The sequence below is a fragment of the Moschus berezovskii genome, chromosome 6 (genome assembly GCF_049115385.1).
Source record: "Moschus berezovskii isolate FMDL1 chromosome 6, NW_MosBer_1.0, whole genome shotgun sequence".
NCBI classification, from domain to species: Eukaryota; Metazoa; Chordata; class Mammalia; order Artiodactyla; family Moschidae; genus Moschus; species Moschus berezovskii.
The window spans coordinates 35,248,454-35,269,176 of NC_142465.1; the positions used below are offsets into that span (position 1 = coordinate 35,248,454).

The following is a 20,723-nucleotide window of genomic DNA, read 5'->3' on the forward strand; positions in this document are numbered from 1 at the left end:
CAGTGATTTTGGAGCCCAAAAAAACAAAGTCTGACACTGTTTCCACTGTTTTTCCATCTATTTCCCATGAAGTGATGGGACCAGATGCCATGATCTTTGTTTTCTGAATGTTGAGCTTCAAACCAACCTTTTCACTCTCCTCTTTCACTTTCATCAAGAGGCTTTTGAGTTCCTCTTCACTTTCTGCCATAAGGGTAGTGTCATCTGCATATCTGAGGTTATTGATATTTCTCCCAGCAATCTTGACTCCAGCTTGTGCTTCTTCCAGCCCAGCGTTCCTCATGATGTACTCTGCATATAAGTTAAATAAGCAAGGTGACAATATACAACCTTGACGTACACCTTTTCCTATTTGGAACCAGTCTGTTGTTCCATGTCCAGTTCTAACTGTTGCTTCCTGACCTGCATACAGGTTTCTCAAGAGGCAGGTCAGGTGGTCTGGTATGCCCATCTCTTTCAGAATGTTCCACAGTTTATTGTGATCCACACAGTCAAAGGCTTTGGCATAGTCAATGAAGCAGAAATAGATGTTTTTCTGAAACTCTCTTGCTTTCTCCATGATCCAGCGGATGTTGGCAATTTGATCTCTGGTGCCTCTGCCTTTTCTAAAACCTGCTTGAACATCTGGGAGTTCACGGTTCACATATTGCTGAAGCCTGGCTTGGAGAATTTTGAGCATGACTTTGCTAGCGTGTGAGATGAGGGCAATTGTCCGGTAGTTTGAGCATTCTTTGGCATTGCCTTTCTTTGGGATTGGAATGAAGACTGACCTCTTCCAGTCCTGTGGCCACTGCTGAGTTTTCCAAATCTGCTGGCATATTGAGTGCAGCACTTTCACAGCATCATCTTTCAAGACTTGTAATAGCTCAACTGGAATTCCATCACCTCCACTAGCTTTGTTAGTAGTGATGCTTTCTAAGGCCCACTTGACTTCACATTCCAAGATGTCTGGCTCTAGGTCAGTGATCATGTTATCGTGACTATCTTGGTCGGGAAGATCTTTTTTGTACAGTTCTTCTGTGTATTCTTGCCACCTCTTCTTAATATCTTCTGCTTCTGTTAGGTCCATACCATTTCTGTCCTTTATCGAGCCCATCTTTGCATGAAATGTTCCCTTGGAATCTCTAATTTTCTTGAAGAGGTCTCTTGTTTTTCCTATTCTGTTGTTTTCCTCTATTTCTTTGCATTGATCACTGAGGAAGTCTTTCTTATCTCTCCTTGCTATTCTTTGGAACTCTGCATTCAGATGCTTATATCTTTCCTTTTCTCCTTTGCTTTTCGCTTCTCTTCTTTTCACAGCTATTTGTAAGGCCTCCTCAGACAGCCATTTCGCTCTTTTGCATTTCTTTTCCATGGGGATGGTCTTGTTCCCTGTCTCCTGTACAATGTCACGAACCTCCATCCAGAGTTCATCAGGCACTCTATCTATCAGATCTAGTCCCTTAAATCTATTTCTCACTTCCACTGTATAATCATAAGGGATTTGATTGAGGTCATATCTGAATGGTCTAGTGGTTTTCCCTACTTTCTTCAATTTCAGTCTGAACTTCGCAATAAGGAGTTCATGATCTGAGCCACAGTCAGCTCCTGGTCTTGTTTTTGCTAACTGTATACAGCTTCTCCATCTTTGGCTACAAAGAATATAATCAATCTGATTTCGGTGTTGACCATCTGGTGATGTCCATGTGTAGAGTCTTCTCTTGTGTTGTTGGAAGAGGGTGTTTGCTATGACCAGTGAATTCTCTTGACAAAACTCTATTAGCCTTTGCCCTGCTTCATTCCGTGCTCCAAGGCCAAATTTGCCAGTTACTCCAGGTGTTTCTTGACTTCCTACTTTTGCATTCCAGTCCCCTAGAATGAAAAGGACATCTTTTTTGGGTGTTAGTTCTAAAAGGTCTTGTAGGTCTTCATAGAACCGACTAACTTCAGCTTCTTCAGCATTACTGGTTGGGGCATAGGCCTGGATTACTGTAATTTTGAATGGTTTGCCTTGGAAACGAACAGAAATCATCCTGTCATTTTTAAGATTGCATCCAAGTACTGCATTTCGGACTCTTTTGTTCACCATGATGGCTACTCCATTTCTTCTAAGAGATTCCTGCGCCCCGGGAAGGGAGTCTTAAAAAAGAGAGAAGTTTCCAAACACCAGGAAACACTCTCTCCAGCGGGTCTGTGGTGAGCCTTGGAATCTCAGAGGCCAAAATAACTGGGAGGAAAAATAAATAATTAAAACCCACAGATTACGTGCCTAACAGCAACTCCCAGCAAAGCAGTAGCCCAGGCGCTCACATCCCCCACTAGCAAGCAGGGGTTGGACAGGGAGACGTGGGTTGCAGTGCTTAGGGTAAGGACTGGGCCTGAATGCCCCGAGGGCAATCTGAGGGAACTAGCTTGAGACAGCAACCCAGACTGTGGGATAGCTATCCCACGAAAAGCCCTGACCTAAGACTCCGACAGGCCTGTTCACAGAACGAAAAACTGAGCAGAGCTAGCTGGCTGCAGACTGGCCCATCCCCCGCCAGAGAGGGGCAACCAGAGCCGGAAGGGGGCAATCGCGGCTCCAGAGAGACATCCTATACCAAACTGCAAGCAGACTTCATTGCTAACCAAGACTTCTTGGGATTCTGGACGGTCGACATCTGCCGTGAGGGTTGCAGCCAGAGATCAGCTCCCCAGTAGAGACACATGAGAAGGCGTGCCCATTGTATACCCAGAAAACCCAGCGGCTGGGATGGGGGAGGCGATAAGTCACAGCCTTCAACTGGGGGCAACAGCGCTAGCCAAGCACCTGGTCACCTGAGCTGCTCGGACTGGGGATGGGCACAAAACACAGGCCCAACCAAATCTGCGCCTTTGTGGAGTACCTGAGAACCTGAACCTGAGCAGCTTAGACCTGGGGAGTGCATGCAACCCAGGGCCAGCATCAGACAGTTCCCAGCAGAGCAACCTAGAGCCTGAGCAGTGTAGACTGGGAAACCACACACGCTGTGAGCGGCAGGGTGGTGGGGGCAAACCCAGCGTGGCTGAATCACTGTGAGCACACACCAGTGATATCTGTTTGGAGTGTTCCTCCCTTTGCACAGCAGGATTGAACAGGTGAGCCACCGGCCCCCTTGTGTCAGGGTGGAAATTAGATACTGAAGAGACCAGCAAACAGAAGAAGCTAAAATAAACAGAGGGAACCGCTTTGGAAGTGACAGGTGCAACAGATTAAAACCCTGTAGTTAGCACCGACTACATAGGAAGGGGCCTATAGACCTGGAGAAGTACAAGCTGGACCAAGGAACTATCTGAAAATGAACTGACCCCACACTGTGCACAACAGCTCCAGAGAAAGTCCTAGATATATTTTTACTATTATCATTTTTTAAATTAAAAAAATTTTTTTATTTTTAAGTCCCCTATTACTCCTTTAATTTTCATTTTTATAACCTACTATTACTTTGCCAAAAAAAGACCCTATTTTTAAAGCAAACTTCATATATATATATATTATAATTTTTGTGACTTTTTTAAAAAAAATATTATATTTTTGAGAATCTAACCTCTACTCTAGATGTTTAATCTTTGCTTTTTGGTGTTTGTTATCAACGTTGTACCTTTAAGAACCCATTCTTCAGTGCCCATTTTTACTTGGCAGTGAGATTACTGGCCTGACTGCTCTCTCCCCCTTTGGACTCTCCTTTTTCTCCACCAGGTCGCCTCTATCTCCCCCCTCACCTTTTCTTCTCTACCCAACTCTGTGACTCTCTTTGTGTGTTCCAGACTGTGGAGAGCACATAGGGCAGTGATTAGTGGCTAGCTTGCTCTCTCCTTTTGATTCCCCCTCTTCTCCTCCTGGCCACCTCTGTCTCCCTCCCTTCTCTCTTCTCTGTGTGACTCCGTGAACATCTCTGAGGGGTCCAGACTGCGGAGAGCACATAGGGCAGTGATTAGTGGCTAGCTGGCTCGCTCCCCCTTTGATTCCCCCTCTTCTCCTCCTGCCCACCTCTGTCTCCCTCCTCCCTCTTCTCTTCTCCATGTAACTCTGTGAACATCTCTGGGTGTCCCTCACTGTGGAGAAACTTTTCATCATTAACCTAGATGTTTTATCATTGGTGCTGTATAGATGGATAAGTCTTGAGGCTACTGTAAGAATAAGACTGAAAACCAGAGGCAGGAGGCTTAAGTCCAAATCCTGAGAACACCTGAGAACTCCTGAATCCAGGGAACATTAATTGATAGGAGCTCATCAAACACTTCCATACCTACACTGAAACAAAGCACCACCCAAGGGCCAACAAGTTCCAGAGCAAGACATACCACATAAATTCTCCAGCAACACAGGAAAATACCCCTCAGCTTCAATATACAGGCTGCCCAAAGTCACACCAAACCCAATGACATCTCAAAACTCATTACTGGACACTCCATTGCACTCCAGAGAGAAGAAACCCAGCTCCACCCACCAGAACACCGACACAAAGCTTCCCTAACCAGGAAACCTTGACAAGCCACCCGTCCAACCCCACCCACAGCAAGGAAACTCCACAATAAAGAGGAACCACAAACGGCCAGAATACAGAAAGGCCACCCCAAATACAGCAATATAAACAAGACGAAAAGGCAGAGAAATACCCAGCAGGTAAAGGAACAGGATAATGCCCACCAAACCAAACAAAAGAGGAAGAGATAGGGAACCTACCTGATAAAGAATTCTGAATAATGATAGTGAAAATGAACCAAAACCTTGAAAACAAATTGGAGTTACAGATAAATAGCCTGGAGACAAGAATTGAGAAGATGCAAGAAAGGTTTAACAAGGACCTAGAAGAAATAAAAAAGAGTCAATATATAATGAATAATGCAATAAATGAGATCAAAAACACTCTGGAGAGAACCAACAGTAGAATAATGCAGGCAGAAGATAGGATAAGTGAGGTAGAAGATAGAATGGTAGAAATAAATGAAACAGAGAGGAAAAAAGAAAAAAGAATGAAAAGAAATGAAGACAACCTCAGAGACCTCTGAGACAATGTTAAATGCCCCAAAATTCAAATCATAGGAGTCCCAGAAGAAGAAGACAAAAAGAGAGACCATGAGAAAAGACTTGAGGAGATAATAGTTGAAAACTTCCCTAAAATGGGGAAGGAAATAATCACCCAAGTCCAAGAAACCCAGAGAGACCCAAACAGGATAAACCCAAGGTGAAACACCCCAAGACACATAATAATCAAATTAATAAAGAACAAATATTAAAAGCAGCAAGGGAAAAAACAGCTGATCTTTCAAAAGAAGGATAACAGCTGATCTTTCAATAGAAACTCTTCAGGCCAGAAGGGAATGGCAGGACATACTTAAAATGATGAAAGAAAATAACCTACAGCCCAGATTACTGTACCCAGCAAGGATCTCATTCAAATATGAAGGAGAAATCAAAAGCTTTACAGAGAAGCAAAAGCTGAGAGAATTCAGCACCACACCAAACCAGCTCTCCCACAAATGCTAAAGGATCTTCTCTAGACAGGATACACAGAAAGGGTGTATAAACTCGAACCCAAAACAATAAAGTAACTGGCAATGGGATCATACTTATCAATAATCACCTTAAACGTAAATGGGCTGAATGCCCCAACCAAAAGACAAAGACTGGCTGAATGGATACAGAAACAAGACCCCCATATATGCTGTCTACAAGAGACCCACCTCAAAACAAGGGACACATACAGACTGAAAGTGAAGGGCTGGAAAAAGATATTCCACGCAAGTAGAGACCAAAAGAAAGCAGGAGTAGCAATACTCATATCAGATAAAATAGACTTTAAAACAAAGGCTGTGAAAAGAGACAAAGATGGACACTACATAATGATCAAAGGATCAATCCAAGAGGAAGATATAACAATTATAAATATATATGCACCCAACATAGGAGCACCGCAATATGTAAGACAAATGCTAACAAGTATGAAAGGGGAAATTAACAATAGCACAATAATAATGGGAGACTTTAACACCCCATTCACACCTATGGATAGATCAACTAAACAGAAAATTAACAAGGAAACAGAATCTTTAAATGATACAATAGACCAGTTAGACCAAATTGATATCTACAGGACATTTCACCCCAAAACAATGAATTTCACCTTTTTCTCAAGCGCACACGGAACCTTTTCCAGGACAGATCACATCCTGGGCCATAAATCTAGCCTTGGTAAATTCAAAAAAATTGAAATCATTCCAAGCATCTTTTCTGACCACAATGCAGTAAGATTAGATGTCAATTACAGGAGAAAAACTATTAAAAATTCCAGCATACGGAGGCTGAACAACATGCTGCTGAATAACCAACAAATCACAGAAGAAATAATAAAAGAAATTAAAATATGCATAGAAATGAATGAAAATGAAAACACAACAACCCAAAATCTATGGGACACTGTAAAAGCAGTGCTAAGGGGAAGGTTCATAGCAATACAGGCTTACCTCAAGAAACAAGAAAAAAGTCAACTAAATAACCTAACTCTACATCTAAAGCAACTAGAAAAGGAAGAAATGAAGAACCCCAGGGCTAGTAGAAGGAAAGAAATCGTAAAAATTAGGGCAGAAATAAATGCAAAAGAAACAAAAGAGACCATAGCAAAAATCAACAAAGCCAAAAGCTGGTTCTTTGAGAAGATAAATAAAATTGACAAACCACTAGCCAGACTCATCAAGAAACAAAGGGAGAATAATCAAATCAATAAAATTAGAAATGAAAATGGAGAGATCACAACAGACAACACAGAAATACAAAGTATCATAAGAGACTACTATCAGCAACTATATGCCAATAAAACAGACAACTTGGAAGAAATGGACAAATTCTTAGCAAAGTACAACTTTTCAAAACTGAACCAGGAAGAAATAGAAAATCTTAGCAGACCCATCACAAGCACGGAAATTGAAACTGTAATCAGAAATCTTCCAACAAACAAAGCCCAGGACCAGATGGCTTCACAGCTGAATTCTACCAAAAATTTAGAGACGAGCTAACACCTATCCTACTCAAACTCTTCCAGAAAATTGCAGAGGAAGGTAAACTTCCAAACTCATTCTATGAGGCCACCATCACCCTAATACCAAAACCTGACAAAGATGCCACAAAAAAAGAAAACTACAGGCCAATATCACTGATGAACATAGATGCAAAAATCCTTAACAAAATTCTAGCAAACAGAATCCAATAACATATTAAAAAGATCATACATCATGTGGGCTTTATCCCAGGAAGGCAAGGATTCTTCAATAACCACAAATCAACCAATGTAATACACCACATTAACAAATTGAAAAATAAAAACCATATGTTATCTCAATGCTGCTGCTGCTGCTAAGTCGCTTCAGTTGTGTGACCCCATAGACGGCAGCCTACCAGGCTTCCCCATCCCTGGGATTCTCCAGGCCAGAACACTGGAGTGGGTTGCCATTTCCTTCTCCAATGCATGAAAGTGAAAGTGAAGTCGCTCAGTCGTGTCCGACTCGTTGCGACCCCATGGACTGCAGCCTATCAGGCTCCTCTGTCCATGGGATTGTCCAGGCAAGAGTACTGCAGTGGGTTGCCACTGCATTCTCCAGATTACCTCAACAGATGCAGAGAAAGCCTTTGACAAAAGTCAACATTCATTTATGATAAAAACCCTCCAGAAAGCAGGAATAGAAGGAACATACCTCAACATAATAAAAGCTATATATGACAAACCCACAGCAAACATTATCCTCAATGGTGAAAAATTGAAAGCGTTTCCCCTAAGTCAGGAACAAGACAAGGGTGCCCACTCTCACCACTACTATTCAACATAGTTTGGAAGTTCTGGGCACAGCAATCAGAGCAGAAAAAGACATAAAAGGAATCCAAATTGGAAAAGAAGAAATAAAACTCTCACTGTTTGCAGATGACGTGATCCTCTACATAGAAAACCCTAAAGACTCCACCAGAAAAGTACTAGAGCTATCAATGAATATGATAAAGTAACAGGATAAAAAATCAACACACAGAAATCCCTTGCATTCCTATACACTAACAATGAGAAAACAGAAAAGAGAAATTAAGGAAACAATTCCATTCACCATTGCAACGAAAAGAATAAAATACTTAGGAATATATCTCCCTAAAGAAACAAAAGACCTATATATAGAAAACTAAAAACACTGGTGAAAGAGATCAAAGAGGACACAAATGGATGGAGAAATATACCGTGTTCATGGATCAGAAGAATCAATATAGTGAAAATGAGTATACTACCCAAAGCAATCTATAGATTCAATGCAATCCCTATCAAGCTACCAACGGTATATTTCAGAGAACTAGAACCAACAATTTGTATGGAAATACAAAAAACCTCGAATAGCCAAAGCAATCTTGAGAAAGAAGAATGGAACTGGAGGAATCAACCTGCCTGACTTCAGTCTCTACTACAAAGCCACAGTCATCAAGACAGTATGGTACTGGCACAAAGACAGAAATATAGATCAATGGAGCAAATTAGAAAGCCCAGAGATAAATCCATGCACCTATGGACACCTTATCTTTGACAAAGGAGGCAAGAATATACAATGGAGAAAAGACAATCTCTTTAACAAGTGGTGCTGGGAAAACTGGTCAGTCAGTTCAGTTGCTAAGTCGTGTCCAACTCTTTGTGACCCCATGAATCACAGCATGCCAGGCTTCCCTGTCCATCACCAACTCCTGGAGTTCACTCAAACTCATGTCCATCGAGTTGGTGATGCCATCTAGCCATCTCATCCTCTGTCGTCCCCTTTTCCTCCTGCCCCCAATCCCTCCCAGCATCAGAGTCTTTTCCAGTGAGTCAACTCTTTGCATGAGGTGGCCAAAGTGTTGGAGTTTCAGTTTTAGCATCAGTCCTTGCAATGAACACCCAGGACTGATATCCTTTAGAATGGACTGGTTGGATCTCCTTGAAGTCCAAGGGACTCTCAAGAGTCTTCTCCAACACCACTTGTAGAAGAATGAAACTCTAACACTTTCTAACACCATACACAAAAATAAACTCAAAATGGATTAAAGATCTCAACCTAAGACCAGAAACTATAAAACTCCTAGAGGAAAACATAGGCAAAACACTCTCCGACATAAACCACAGCAGAATCCTCTATGACCCACCTCCCAGAATATTGGAAATAAAAGCAAAAATAAACAAATGGGACCTAATTAAAATTAAAAGCGTCTGCACAACAAAGGAAACTACAAGCAAGGTGAAAAGACAGCCTTTAGAATGGGAGAAAATAATAGCAAATGAAACAACTGACAAAGAATTAATCTCCAAAATATACAAGCAGCTCCTTCAGCTCAACTCCAGAAAAATAAACGACCCAATCAAAAAATGGGCCAAAGAACTAAACAGACATTTCTCCAAAGAAGACATACAGATGGCTAACAAACACATGAAAAAATGCTCAACATCCCTCATAATCAGAGAAATGCAAATCAAAACCACAATGAGGTACCATTTCACACCAGTCAGAATGGCTGCTATCCAAAAGTCTACAAGCAATAAATGCTGGAGAGGGTGTGGAGAAAAGGGAACCCTCTTACACTGTTGGTGGGAATGCAAACTAGTACAGCCACTATGGAGAACAGTGTGGAGATTCCTTAAAAAACTGGAAACAGAACTGCCATATGACCCAGCAATCCCACTGCCGGGCATACACACCGAAGAAACCAGAATTGAAAGAGACATGTATACCCCAGTGTTCATCGCAGCACTGTTTGTAATAGCCAGGACATGGAAGCAACCTTGATGTCCATCTGCAGACGAATGGATAAGAAAGCTGTGGTACATATACACAGGAATATTACTCAGCCATTAAAAAGAATACATTTGAATCAGTTCTAATAAGGTGGATGAAACTGGAGCCTATTATACAGAGTGAAGTAAGCCAGAAAAAAAAACACCAGTACAGTATAATAATGCACATATATGGAATTTAGGAAGATGGTAATGATAACCCTGTATACGAGACAGCAAAAGAGACACAGATGTACAGAATGGTCTTCTGGACTCTGTGGGAGAGGGCGAGGGCGGGATGATATGGGAGAATGGCATTGAAACAGGTAAATTATCACATGTGAAACAAATTGCCTGTCCAGGTTCGATGCATGATACAGGATGCTCGGGGCTGAGGCACTGGGATGACCCAGAGGGATGGGATGGGGAGGGAGGGGGGTTCAGGATGGAGAACATATGTACATCCATGGCGGATTCATGTCGATGTATGGTAAAACCAATACAATATTGTAAAGTAAAAAAAATACATAAATAAAACTGAAAAAAAGAAAAAAATTCAAAAAAAGAGAGGACTAAAAACTTAAAAAAAAAAAGATTCCATCACCCAGGAATGAGCCTTAGAGAGCATCACTGGCTGCCCTTGGCCTTTGTAAGGCTTAGCAAAATTGGCCTGGTGTAGGGATGGAGAAGACTTTAGTGGCCAGAGGACTGCCAGAAATTGTGATGAGGAGGCAATGGAGCAGAAGATGCTGAGCTGGTAATGAGACAAATGGGTTTAAATGGTTGAAACTTTGGACTCTGGCAAGGAACACTAGACTCTCACTCTCAAAAAAAAAGACAAAAATGTGAGAGAGAAGTACTGTACCTGTGCAGCTCAAGTTCACGGAACAGAACAGACCAGACCAGACCATTGTACAGAGGATACTGGATTATTTATAGATTCTACCTCCTCAGCAGGAACACTAGGTCATATTAGCTACATTCTTCCGTATACTCTGACAACAGTTTTACAAGGAGTAGGGGAAGGAATAATAACAGTTTGAAATACTGAAAAGAAACTGTTAAACCAGAAGAAACTGAACTATCTTAATGGAATAATTAAACCATTGGATCTGAAATTTTACCAGATTAGATTAACATTTATTTTTTCCTCTATTAATGAGTAGTACCAATGTGTATGTGTAGAAAAAATTGGAGAATGAGAACACAGGGAATATAGCCAGCATTTTACAATAATTATTAATGGAGTATAACTTTTAAAAGTTGTGAACCACTATATTATATATCTGTAGTTTATATATCAACTATACTTCCATATAATATTTTTAATTAAAATAAAAAATAAATAGGAGCTTTCTTTCAAGAAAAAAATGTGATACATATATACAATAGAATATTACTCAGCCAAAGAAATAAGGCCATTTTCAGCAACATGATGGACCCGGAGATTGTCATACTGAGTGAAGTAAGACAGAAGGAGAAATATCCTATGACATCTGTTATATATAGAATCTAAAAATAAATGATACAAATGAACTTACTTACAAAATAGAGACTCATAGACTTAGAAAATAAACTTATTGTTTTGGCGGGGCAGGGACAGTTAGGGAGTTTGGGAAGATCGTGTACACAATACTATATTCAAAATGGATAACCAACAAGGACCTATTGTATAGCACATGGAACTCCACTCAAAGTTTTTGTGCCAGCCTGGATGGGAGGGGGGCTTTGGGGGAGAATGGATACATGCATATGTACAGCTGAGTCCCTTCACTGTTCACCCGAATCTATTGCAACATTGTTTATCGGCTTTCGGTTCGGTTCAGTTCAGTCAGTTCAGTCGCTCAGCCCTGTCTGACTCTTAGAGACCCCATGAATCACAGCACGTCAGGCCTCCCTGTCCATCACCAACTCCCAGAGTTCACTCAAACTCGTCCATCGAGTTGGTGATGCCATCCGGCCATCTCATTCTCTGTCGTCCCCTTCTCCTCCTGCCCCCAATCCCTCCCAGCTTTACCCATATACAAAATAAGAAGTTTAAAGTTAGAAAAAAAATAACAATAATAATTTTTTAAAAAAAGATTACACAGCTAGTCAATACATAACTGGGAATTTTTAGAACATTACACTAAGTGAAACAATCTAGTCACAGAAAGACAATCCCGTGAGACTGTCTCATATAACATATATGAAATACCTGTCCACTGATATGAATAAATACCTTTCCACTTATACGAAATATCTAAAGCATTCAAATTCAAAGCAACAGAAAGCAGAATGGGAGTTGTCAGGACTGGGGGAGGGGGAAACGGGAATTTTTTCAACGGATATAGAGTTGCAGTTATGCAAAAAGAAAAATCTGTAGATACCTGCTGCATAACAATATAGTTGACACTGAACTGTACACTTCAAAGTGGTTAAGACAGTTTTAAAATAACTGGGATTTGAAATCATGCCTGAATCACAAAGGTATGTTTAGTAATTATGTCGGAGAAGGCAATGGCAAGCCACTCCAGTACTCTTGCCTAGAAAATCCCATGGATGGAGGAGCCTGGTAGGCTGCAGTCCGTGGGGTCGCTAAGGGTCGGACACGACTGAGCGACTTCACTTTCACTTTTCACTTTCACACATTGGAGAAGGAAATGGCAGCCCGCTCCGGTATTCTTGCCTGGAGAATCCCAGGGACGGGGGACCCTGGTGGGCTTGGGGTCACACAGAGTCAGACACAACTGAAGTGACTTAGCAGCAGCAGCAGCAGCAATTATGTAATCACTGTTGCCTACTTTCAATAATTTATCTTCAGTCAAAGAACATTCCCTTTCTCTGATTTACACAGGTCCCCTCTTCCATATGACAGGGTAGTAAACCATTGGCTAGTGTTTGCTTTGCCTGAAGCCTGTCAAACACCAGAACTTCTTCTTGGAGGACTGGTACACAGCTACAGTAGCAAATTCAAAATGCAGTCATCAATCCAACAGACTCAGTGGAGAACCAAACCCTGGTCAGAGAAACAGGCAAGAGGGATATGGGAGAAATAATTTTGGCTGTTTAAAAGACAAAATTCATGATGACATGACCAAAAAGTGCTTTTTCTATTAACAGAAAAAGTCTGCCATGGAAGTAGTTTGAAAGAAAAAATGTTTAATGATATAATTTGAAGTAAGTATTTTTGAAACCATTTGGTGTCATTTCAGGGGCTCTGAAGAGCTCTGGTACCAGTCCTTTATAGCTCAGCACAGAAAAAGAATTCAGCAAGAGACAGAGTGATAGATAAGAAGTGATTTATTAAAACTGGATGCTTGTGAGGCTCATGAGCAGATGGAAAAAAATGATGCCATGCCCCGAGAGCTTACTGGGCTAGTTTTATAATTAAAGGAAAAGTGGGGAGGGAGAGCAGAACTTTGTTTGTCTTTCTTGAGTAGACATCATGCTTCCATCATCAGCTTCAGCTCCAGGTTGAGCAGGGGAATTTTCTTGTCCCTACATGGTCAGGTTAAGTGCACAAATTACTGTTTTTTATGTGTGCAGAGAGCATGTCCTAGGGATCATTAACTTACTGAGCTCACTGCGCAGCATGTGAGTCTGATGCCACCATTGTTTTATTATTTTGGGGCATATTTCTTGCTTCTGTTGCATTATTTTGTTGCTAAACAAGACTACTTGGTTTTGTGGTTAAGTAAACCTGCTTTCTTAAGTAATTATTAACTTACAAGGGTCTCTCAGACTACTTCTAGTTACAATCCCCTAGTGGGATTAACTATTCAATCATCTACTTTATCCCTTTACTCCATACCTATCATCTTTTCCTCAATTTTTCTGCAGTAAAATGGAGCTAATGGTAGCTCAGATGGTAAAGAATCTGCCTACAATGCAGGAGATCTGGGTTCCAATCCTGGGTCGGGAAGTTCCCCTGCAGAAGGGAATGCCAAGCCACTCCAGTATTCTTGCCTGGAAAATCCTATGGACAAAGGAGCCCGGTAGGCTATAGTCCACGGGGTTGCAAAGAGTCAGACAGAACTGAGTGACTAACACTTATTTAACGGTAATTATAGGCAGTATATGGCAGAGGAAGGCTTGCAGTAAAAGAAAATACTTCTGAGAATGAATTAGAATCAAACTGAGTGGGAAAAGCCATGTCTAGAAATGACAAAACTCAAAATATTTTTTATAAAAGACAAAAGGTTCTAATATTACTCAAATATAATCAAGGTGAATTGACTGTTCCAGGAAAGGAAGAACAATGAAATTGTACTTGATTTTCAAATCTACACGTGCCGTACTGTAGGGCAAACTACCTAACCTCTCAAGTCTGTTTATTATTGGAGAAGGAAATGGCAACCCACTCCAGTGTTCTTGCCTTGAGAATCCCAGGGATGGCAGAGCCTGGTGGGCTGCCGTTTATGGGGTCGCAGAGTCAGACACGACTGAAGTGACTTAGCAGCAGCAGCAGCAGTGACCATTTGTTTGACAAACACTCATTTACTAGGGCCAGGACTACAGTAGGTAGGTGCTAAGGATACAAAAGCATAGATGGTATTGTTCCTACCCTCAACTTCACATAATGTAACAAATATTATGAGGAAACCTACTGAATGTTTTCTATGTGCCCGGTACTACTATAACTGCTTATAACTTATCAAATCACTTAATCCTTTTCAGAACCTAAAACTATGTACTATAGTACTAAAGTATGTACTATATACCATTTATAACAGGCACAGAGAAGTTAAGTATCTTGCCTAGGAACAAACAGCCCTCAAGCTTGGAGCGGGGATTTAGCTTGACCGTGGACAGGAATTTAAAAATCTATGCTTGCGCAGCATGGAAGTGGAAGTTTTCCACACGGAAGGAGCAGTTTTAGATCATCCGGTCATACAGTGGGGTTAAGATAGTACCACTTTTTCGGGTTGTGCCGATTGAATAGTGTAGTCAAGAATCAGCGATGTGGTAAGCACTAAATTATTAATAAAATGAAATTATTAATTTTATTTTATTCCTTTAAATTGGTTCAGCGTGGCGAATCATTAGTGTTTTCGAGGATTTAGCTACGCGTTGAAGCTTTTCAAATGAGTCATTTATACTGCTACCAACGAATTCAGAGCTTTCCGGTGGCTCAGTTTTTGACACTCTTACCCATTTTCTCTGTCAAGTTCTCTAACTGCCTGATTTTGTACAGTCACCTCCGTCACAAGCGAAATTCTCCGAGGAACCGCCGCGCGGCGCAAGGGCGGGAGCCTCATCCAACTACAGCCTTTGCCTCGCCCCCTTGCTCAGGGCGCGAAGGCTCAAAATAGTTCTCGCGAGAGGAGACATTTTTTTTTAACTAGAACCCCAACCCCACCTTGCCTCTCCATGGTCACGTGACTGGCGCCTGCGTCCTAGAACCAAGGTTTTTCTGATCGCCTGCTGGCTGTTAACTCGGCTACAGGCTGGCCAGGAGTCCATCCCGGAAGTAGATCCTTTAACTAGTATTTCCTCCCCGGAAGCGTGTCACAACCTAGCCGTCCGGCTTTTGCGGAAGTTCGTCACGTCGCAGTTGCCCCCGCACAGCGGATGTGTGTCGCCGCTTAGGTGACGCTGAGAAGTGCTTGCAGCCGCCGCCGCTGCTTTCTAGTTGAAGCACTATGGAGGGAGAGAGGAAGAACAACAATAAACGGTGGTATTTTACTCGAGAACAACTGGAAAATAGCCCGTCTCGTCGTTTTGGCTTGGATCCAGATAAAGAACTTTCTAATCGCCAGCAGGCGGCCAATCTGCTCCAGGACATGGGCCAACGTCTTAACGTGTATCCTTGCGGCCTAGGCCTTCGGCCTTGGAGTCGGTCCCGCCCTGCTCTGCTTCCACTCTTCAAGGTCTGTTAGACAAGAAGGGAAGAGGGTGGGCAGGGACTGGGTGTCTAATTAGGAGAGCCTACGATGGACAAAAGTTAAGTGTTCGCGAGAGGGAAGCGAGGCGGAGTTAATTTCCCGCTCGCTCACCCGTGCCACCAGCCTTGGTGGGAATGAGTTGCCTTTCCGCTTTGTATTTTAAAGTAGTAGTAGTCCCATTTCGGTGTGTTGTGATCTCCTGTTCTGGTGACTTTGAGATTCTGCTTTTCTGTTATGCCCAAAGTGTCTAGTGGAGGGTTCACTGTTGATGGCTGTCTTCTTAAACTTACTTTGTAAAGAGAGTTTTGAGAAATTTCAATCTTATTAAAAGGGTGGCTTAGAATTAATACCCCAGCTTTGGCTTAAAATCCGTTCCTTCCACTTACTGGTTGTTTAAGACTGGTTTATAAAATGAGATGATACCTCTTGAATTTGATTTCTATGCCCAGCACAATATTTGGCACTTACATGTTCAAAAAGTAGTTACTGTTAAGAGTTTTATAGTATTTCAGAGGAAGGAAGGATGTCAGTTTAGTTTGTAGGCATGTAGACTTACAGATCTAATGTTCTGAAAAATCTTTTATAAAATACTGGGGTTTTAAGTTACTCAAAATGCTAAAGTATATTCGTTTTTCTCATATTTAAAAGATTTAGTGGGTTTTTTTTCCCCCCTTTAAGTGTTTTGGTCAGAAAACCTACTCATTTTTAGCAGAGAAAGCTGTCGAGTTTTGAAGTTCTTTCCACTTAGGAAGTAAAAATTTGTTTCTGGGTGCAACTTCCATTTAAATGTGTTGCTGGCTATATGTTTGTTTCTTAAGGTTGTCCTTACTTGAAAAAAGGTGTCTTTGGTGCCCATATTCAGTTTGTTTCCTAAGCATCCAGTCAGTACTGAGTTAAAAATTTCTTTTTAAAATTCTGTTTTAGTGCATCCTAGTATTTTCCTTTTTATGTGTGTATTATTGTGGTACTGTCTCATCTCTGTGTGCTCAGTCGTGTTCCACTCTTTGCGGCCCCATGGACTGTAGCCTGCCAGGCTCCTCTGCCCATAAAATTTTCCAGGCAAGAATACTGGAGAGGTGTGCTATTTCCTACAGGGAGGGGGAGAATCTTCCTGACCCAGGGGTTGTTCCTGTGTCTATTGCGTTTCTTGCATTGACAGGCGGTTTCTTTACCACTAGGGCCGCCTGGGAAGCCCCCATCTCTGTATATCCTACATTGTTTCCTGAGGTCTTTGCCTTACTTAAAGGCATTCAGAAATTTTCCTTTTCAAGAGAACCCTTGGACAGTGTTGGTGGTAGTGTATATTGGTGCAGTCATTGTGGAAAACCAAATAGAGGTTTCTCGAAAAGCTAAAAATTGAATTACTGTATGACCCAGCAATTCCACGCCTAGGTATATATCTGAAAAAAACAAAGACACTAATTTGTAAAGATATGAGCACCCAGTTGTTCATAGCAGCATTGCGTATAGTTGCCACGATATGGTAGGAAACTGAATTTTCATGGACAGATGAATGAGTAAAGAATAGGTGGTATATATAGACAATGGAATACTATTAAGCTATAAAAAGGTATGAAGTAATGCCGTTTGCAGCAATGTGACCTAGAGGTTATCATACTCGATGAAATAAGTCAGAAAGAAAAAGACATACATTATTTACATGTGGAACCTAAGGAATACAACTGGTGGAAACAAAAAGGTAGACTCACAGATATAGAGAACAAACTAATGGTTAGCAGTGGGGAGAGGTGAGGGGCCAATGTAAGGGTGGGGGATTGTGAGGTACAAACTACTGGGTGTGAGATAGACTACAAGGATGTATTTTACAACAGGAGGAATATAGCCAGTATTTTGTAGAAATTGGAAATGGAGCATAGTCTTTAAAAATTGTGTTAAAAATTAAAATCAGAGTTTTTCTTTTCAGTGAATATCAAATAATTCATTAAATACCAAAGTGTTACTGGTCCCAGGGATCACCTTATGAGAAGGTTTGGTTGCCAGAGGGAAATACAACTGAAAAGTTAATTGCTGGAGCTTAGAAGATGAGGAGATTACTGGAAACATACCTAGGAGGAAATCAATCCTGAATGTTCATTAGAAGGACTGGTGCTGAAGCTGAAGCTCCAGTGTTTTGGTCACCTGATGCGAAGAACTGACTCATTTGAAAAGACCTTGATGCTGGGAAAAAATGAAGGCAGGAGGAGAAGGGGATGACAGAGGCTGAGATGGTTGGATGGCATCACTGACTCAGTGGACATGAGTGTGAGCAAGCTCTGGGAGATGGTGAAAGGCAGGGAACCCTGGTGTGCTGCAGCTCATGGGGTTGCAAAGATCGGACACAACTGAACAACAACCTAGGGGGCAGATCAGGCAGGGCTTGAGAATATGCGATAAGCAGAAGCATACCTAGAGGACAGATCAGGGAAGGGTGTTGTTAATCACTGTGAAGAGATATTCTCTGCTAATGGATCACCTTGGCAGGATTTTCAGTAGACAGGTGACAGGTTTAGGTCTTAAATAGTTTTGTTTGTAGTCTTTGATCCACACATACTGAGACCTTGTTTATTAATTCAGCAAGTTTATAGTGAATACCTGTTTCATATAAGGCCTGTGTTAAGTGTCAATAGTTTGATGAAAACAGATTTGCTTTTTAATTCTGAGAGGCAAGTATGATATCTCTTTTTAAAATTTAAGAATTACAATTATTGATTTCCAACATTGTGTTAGTTTCTGGTGTACAGCAAAGTGATTTAGTTATACGTATATATAAATGTTCCTTTCCATTATGTTTTTTTACAGGATATAGAATATAGTTCCCTATGCTGTTATCTGTTTGCTTATATGTACATATGTATATATAGTTGTTTGTCTGCTAATACCAGTCTCCTAATTTATCCTCTCCTGCCCTCTTTCTTCTTTGGTAACCATAGTTTGTTTTCTATGTCTGTGAGTCTGTTTCTGTTTCATAAATAAGTTCATTTGTGTCATTTTAGGTTCCACATAGAAGTGGTATCATATAGTGTTTGTCTTTCTCTTTCTGACTTCACTGAGTATGATCATCTCTCGGTCCATCCATGTTACTACAAAGGGCATTATTTCATTCTTTTTTATGGCTAAGTAATACTCCATTGTGTATATATACCACATTTTCTTTATTCATTCATCTGTCCATGGACCTTTAGGTTGTTTCCATGCCTTGGCTTTTGTAAGTAGTGCTGCTATGAACATTAGGGTGCATGTATCTTTTGGAATTAGAATAATTTTCTCTGAATATATGCCTAGAAGTGGGATTGCTCCATCATATGGCAACTCTGTTTTTAGTTTTTTGAGGAACCTCCATACTGTTTTTCATAGTGGCAGCATCAGTTTACATTCCTACCAACAGGGTAGAGAATTCCCTTTCTCCACAGCCCAAAGAGGTAAGTATGATTTTCACTTAAGAGCATCTACTCTGCTTGGCTGCATGGTCCTTTTGGGAGGATATAGAGATTGTATTTTGGGGGATTGTATTGTCTGTTTTGGGACCTTAACTTGAACATTTTAGCTCACAATTGACTATCAACACTGCTATAGTATACATGCATCGATTCTACATGATTCAGTCCTTTACACAGTTCCATCGAAATGTAAGTATAATTTTTTTATATAGCATAATTCTTTTGTGATTAATTTCAACTTCATATTTCTTTTGTGGTTGATCTTTGCTGCTGAACTGGGGTTTGAAATTTAGAATTTAGCATTGCTCACTTTCATTATATATCATACTGCTATTCTGAATCCAGACTTCTAGTTTTCCTGTTTAGTGTCTAGCTACTTGTTTAGCTTTAGTGCATTCTTAGAGTAGGTGGATTGTCTAATAGATCATTGAACACTTAGAGTTAACATTTTTGGTTTGGGAGAGTAGCATTAAAGGGGAAACTATGCTTAATTGAAGTGTAACTTTTGAACTGGTTAATAATATGGGCATAGGAAAACAAATGAATGTTAGTCATTTACATTTTCTAAAAATCTTTGAAAAGAGTCCAATCAGTGGTCTGGTTGGAAGGGGAACGTACATTATGTGATGACTGGGTGATGACTTTTAAGATGAGAAATAGAAAATAATAGTAATAAAGGGATTTTTTTTTTCTGGACAGAATTGTAAATAATGCTATTTTCAGTTTTGCTACCTGAAATGGTCCTATTTAACATTATTGTAAATGACTTGGAAGCAAGTGCATAGTGATATTCCAATTGCAGGTAAGAATATATTTGTTTAATAAAATCACAAGATAATAGGGCTGAACTTGGTGAACACTTCATATGGATTTATGAGTCAAATATTTCATTTTTTTTTTAAGAAAAGGTTATGTTTTGAGGTAAGGTGTTTCAGTCTTACCCTTAGGATAATAGGGTTTGAATTCTCTTTTTTATGCCATAGGAAAAGAAATTGGAAAGCAGGATATTAGTGGACTCATTATTGGGAATAATTGTACAGGAAGTCCTTTAGATTTGTGGATTAAATATCCCCAATTTTTGCTGACTATTCCATCATTTTGGCTGTCTCTTATCTTTAACCACTCTACGTCCTCTGATTGCCAGGAACACATTCTTAAGAGAGAAACATTTATTGAGGCTATCTGATAGCTCTAGAATAGAAAGTAGTGGATAAAAAATGGTATTTGAAGAGGAAGTCTACCACTGTCTTGCCCATTCTAAAATGCTTTCTGCATTTCTTTTCTTTTATTATGGTAAAGATTTGAAATCCAGGGTGAAATACATCTCAAATCAATTTGTCCACTCTGTGCATGTGTGTGTGTGTATTTATATATATGTGTGTGTGTGTGTCTGTGTATGTATGTATGTATGGGCTTCCCTGATGGCTCAGTGGTAAAAAATCCACCTGCCAATGCAGGAGATGTGGTTTCAGTCCCTGGGTTGGGAAGATCCCCTGGAGAAGGAAATGGCAACCCACTCCAGTATGCTTGCCTGGGAAGTCTCATGAACAGAGGAGCCTGGCGGGCTACGGTCCGTGGGATCAGGAAAGAGTAGGACATGACTCAGTGACTAAACAGCAACGTGTGTGGGTGTGCTTCCCCTGCTTTACCTT

The 20,723-nt window shown here is 40.8% G+C and overlaps 2 protein-coding genes across 5 annotated transcripts in view; one reads left to right on the top strand and one right to left on the bottom strand.

The window, feature by feature from the left end:
• Positions 1-15,208, bottom strand: part of SPMIP11 (sperm microtubule inner protein 11) — a 59,108-nt gene extending 43,900 nt beyond the window's left edge. For 2 of the 3 annotated variants that reach the window (XM_088836946.1, XM_088836944.1), the window contains exon 1: positions 14,901-15,094. The gene's annotated coding sequence lies outside the window, so the exon portion shown is untranslated. The other variant, XM_088836945.1, reaches the window with a different exon arrangement.
• Positions 15,209-15,253: 45 nt separating this feature from the next.
• The window catches only part of CCNT1 (cyclin T1), a 42,619-nt gene continuing 37,149 nt past the window's right edge, over positions 15,254-20,723 (top strand). Inside the window, exons 1-2 of one of the 2 annotated variants that reach the window (XM_055394422.2) lie at positions 15,254-15,552; positions 19,179-19,260. In XM_055394422.2, coding sequence (XP_055250397.2) covers positions 15,392-15,552; positions 19,179-19,260 — 243 coding nt within the window. In that variant the 5' untranslated portion in view covers positions 15,254-15,391. The remainder of the gene's footprint in view (positions 15,553-19,178; positions 19,261-20,723) is intronic. The other variant, XM_055394421.2, reaches the window with a different exon arrangement.